General features: G+C 53.8%; 1 protein-coding gene across 1 annotated transcript; it reads right to left on the bottom strand.

Moving 5' to 3' along the window:
• Positions 1-285: 285 nt before the first annotated feature.
• LOC135984697 (zinc finger protein 616-like) lies at positions 286-2,202 on the bottom strand. Its single transcript, XM_065627119.1, has one exon. The coding sequence runs from the start codon at positions 2,200-2,202 to the stop codon at positions 286-288; it is 1,917 nt and encodes a 638-aa protein (XP_065483191.1).
• Positions 2,203-2,429: the final 227 nt, after the last annotated feature.

Genomic DNA, 2,429 nt, shown 5'->3' with positions numbered 1-2,429 from the left:
CTTGGCAACCGTTAGAGGTACAGGTGTAGGATGCCAAGCTCTTATCTCTGCATCTCGAAGTGGTCTGAGGAGGCTTTGCTCTCCAGTCCCACCCCAGAGCTGTGAGCAGGTGATACCCTGAGGGTTGTCCCCAGAAAAGTTGCAGAGGACTGGTTTCCCTCAACCTCACTGTCCCTTCAGGTTGACTTCCCCACCCCCAGATAGCCCACACGAGACGAGCAGAGTTTGTCTCCATCCCTCCCATTTCCCAAAAGACTTTCCCCCAGGAGTGGGCCATAGACCCACTCAGCTCTCCTCTTCACTCCTCATGGGGGCCAGTGCTCTCTGTTCAGTGTGGTGGGGTCCACTGCTGGTCCTTGTGGCCTCCCCCTGTCTTGCAAACGGAGCAGTTCCTTCCCGTGTATGGATTTTCTGGTGCCTCCTTAGGTACTTCTTCAGCCGGTAGCGCTTCCCACAGACCCCACACTTGTAGGCCCCACCTCGGGAGTGGAGGAGCTGGTGTTTAATCAAATGGCGCTTCTGGGGGAAGCATTTCCCACACTTTGTGCACTTGCAAGGCCCCATGCGGACGTGGATTGTTTGGTGACGGAAGAGGTTGGCCTTCTGGTTGAAGGTCTTCTCGCATTCAGGGCACTGGTAGGGCTCCTCCTTGGTGTGAATCCTCTGATGCCGGACCAGATTTGATCGCTGGGTGAAGCTCTTCCCGCACTCAGTGCATTTGAAGGGCTCACTCACGTGGACCCGCTGGTGGCGGATCAGCTTGCGGTTCATGCGGAAGGTCTCCCCGCACTCGCTGCACTTGTACGGCCCCTCGCTCGTGTGAATCTTCCTGTGTCTGGTCAGGTTCGATTTCTGATTGAAACTCTTCCCGCACTCAGGACAGGGGAATATCCGTTCGCTCTTGAGAGGTCCTTTTGCTGAGGGACCTTTCTTGGGCACGGATCTCTCCCAGTTCTCCAGCATCCCCTCTTTGGTGGGCCAATAGCACTTCTTCTGCTTCCTCTTCTGGCTTTGGTTCTTCTGGTGGCTGGTCTCCACACCGAGTTCTTCTTTAATTTGTATCCTCTGGATAGCACTAAGATTTGGCTTCTGACCATAATGCATCCCAAACTCAACGTTTTCCTGTGTTTCTTCCTTCACATGGAGTACATGGTTAACGGCTAGGGGCACTTCCCATTCATGCTGCCCATCAGCACCTTCTTCCTTTTTAATCTGTCTCCCCTGTAAAGCCATCGGTGGGATCTTTGGATCAAAGAGCTTTCCATAGTCCAGGTTTTCTGGTGGCTCTTCCTTGATGTAAAGTTTCTGGTAGGCTATTGCAGTAATATTTGCTATGTCATCAGTGGGTGGTTCTGGTTCCTCCTTCATCTGGGTTTTCCAAGGAGGGCTTTTTGGATTAGGTGGGTTTCTAGGTATGCTACACCCCTGGGCTACACCTCCTTCATGGGACATACTCTCCAACATATTCTCTTCTGACCTGAAGGCAAAATCAGGCTCCTCTTTCACCTGGATGACCTGGAGAGACACACCATTGATGTGTCCCTCGAGCGGCTTTTGCTTAGCATGGTTCCTCTGGTGAACGTTGAAATATCGCTTGGTGCTCAAGCTCTTCCCACACTCAGTACAAATGAAAGGCCCTCCACGAAGGTGTATCTTCTGGTGCGCCAGCAGTGTGGCGCTTTGTCCAAAGCACCTGCTGCAGTCGGGACATTTGAAGGGTTTCTCCCTCTTGTGGATCTCCTTGTGGGCAGTGAGGGTCCCCTTCTTCACAAAGCTCTTCCCGCACTCGGTGCAGGCAAATGGCCTCTTCTCCCTGTGGGTCCGCATGTGGATGTTGAAGTAGATCTTTGTGCTCAGGCTCTTGCCGCAGCGGGCACAGACATAGGGACCACCCTTGGCATGTGTCTTCTGGTGGGCAGCCAGACATATCTCCAGGCGAAAGCAGCGCCCGCACTCCCCACAGCAGAAGGGCCTCTCTCCTGTGTGGATGCTCTGGTGAGTCGTGAGGTGTCCCCGGGTAGTGAAGCGCCTCCCACACTCCCCACAAGTGAAGAGCTCCTCTGCCGTATGGATCCGCTGGTGTCTCTTCAGGTTCCCCTTCTTGCTGAAGGATTTGCCGCACTCCTGACACGGGTGTGTCTTTACCACCACGCGCTTAACCACATCCTTCACGGCAGCAGTGCTCGGCACCGAGTGGCGCATGATGAGGCTGCCAAGCAGCCAACAGGAACAAAAAAGCCAGTGTTATGGGGAGGATACAAAAACCATCAGGACATGCACATCAAGGTGTACTTTAATGGATGCACTTTATTCCCCACAAGGGAAAGGGTGCTGCTGCTGGACGCCAGCTCTGGGCCAACAAGGAGTGTGTGGTCTTCCTCATTTCTCAGCCTCCTTCCACCTCAGCTTGCAGACACAATGTTTGTCAC

Source organism: Caloenas nicobarica, chromosome 2 (genome assembly GCF_036013445.1).
Source record: "Caloenas nicobarica isolate bCalNic1 chromosome 2, bCalNic1.hap1, whole genome shotgun sequence".
In the NCBI taxonomy this organism is placed as follows: Eukaryota; Metazoa; Chordata; class Aves; order Columbiformes; family Columbidae; genus Caloenas; species Caloenas nicobarica.
Note: the sequence above shows the minus strand (reverse complement) of the source record. Positions and strands in the feature narration are given on the sequence as shown.

Bases quoted from the DNA above. Each gene is read 5' to 3' on its own strand.
- LOC135984697 (XM_065627119.1), bottom strand. From the start codon at position 2,202: ATGCGCCACTCGGTGCCGAGCACTGCTGCCGTGAAGGATGTGGTTAAG.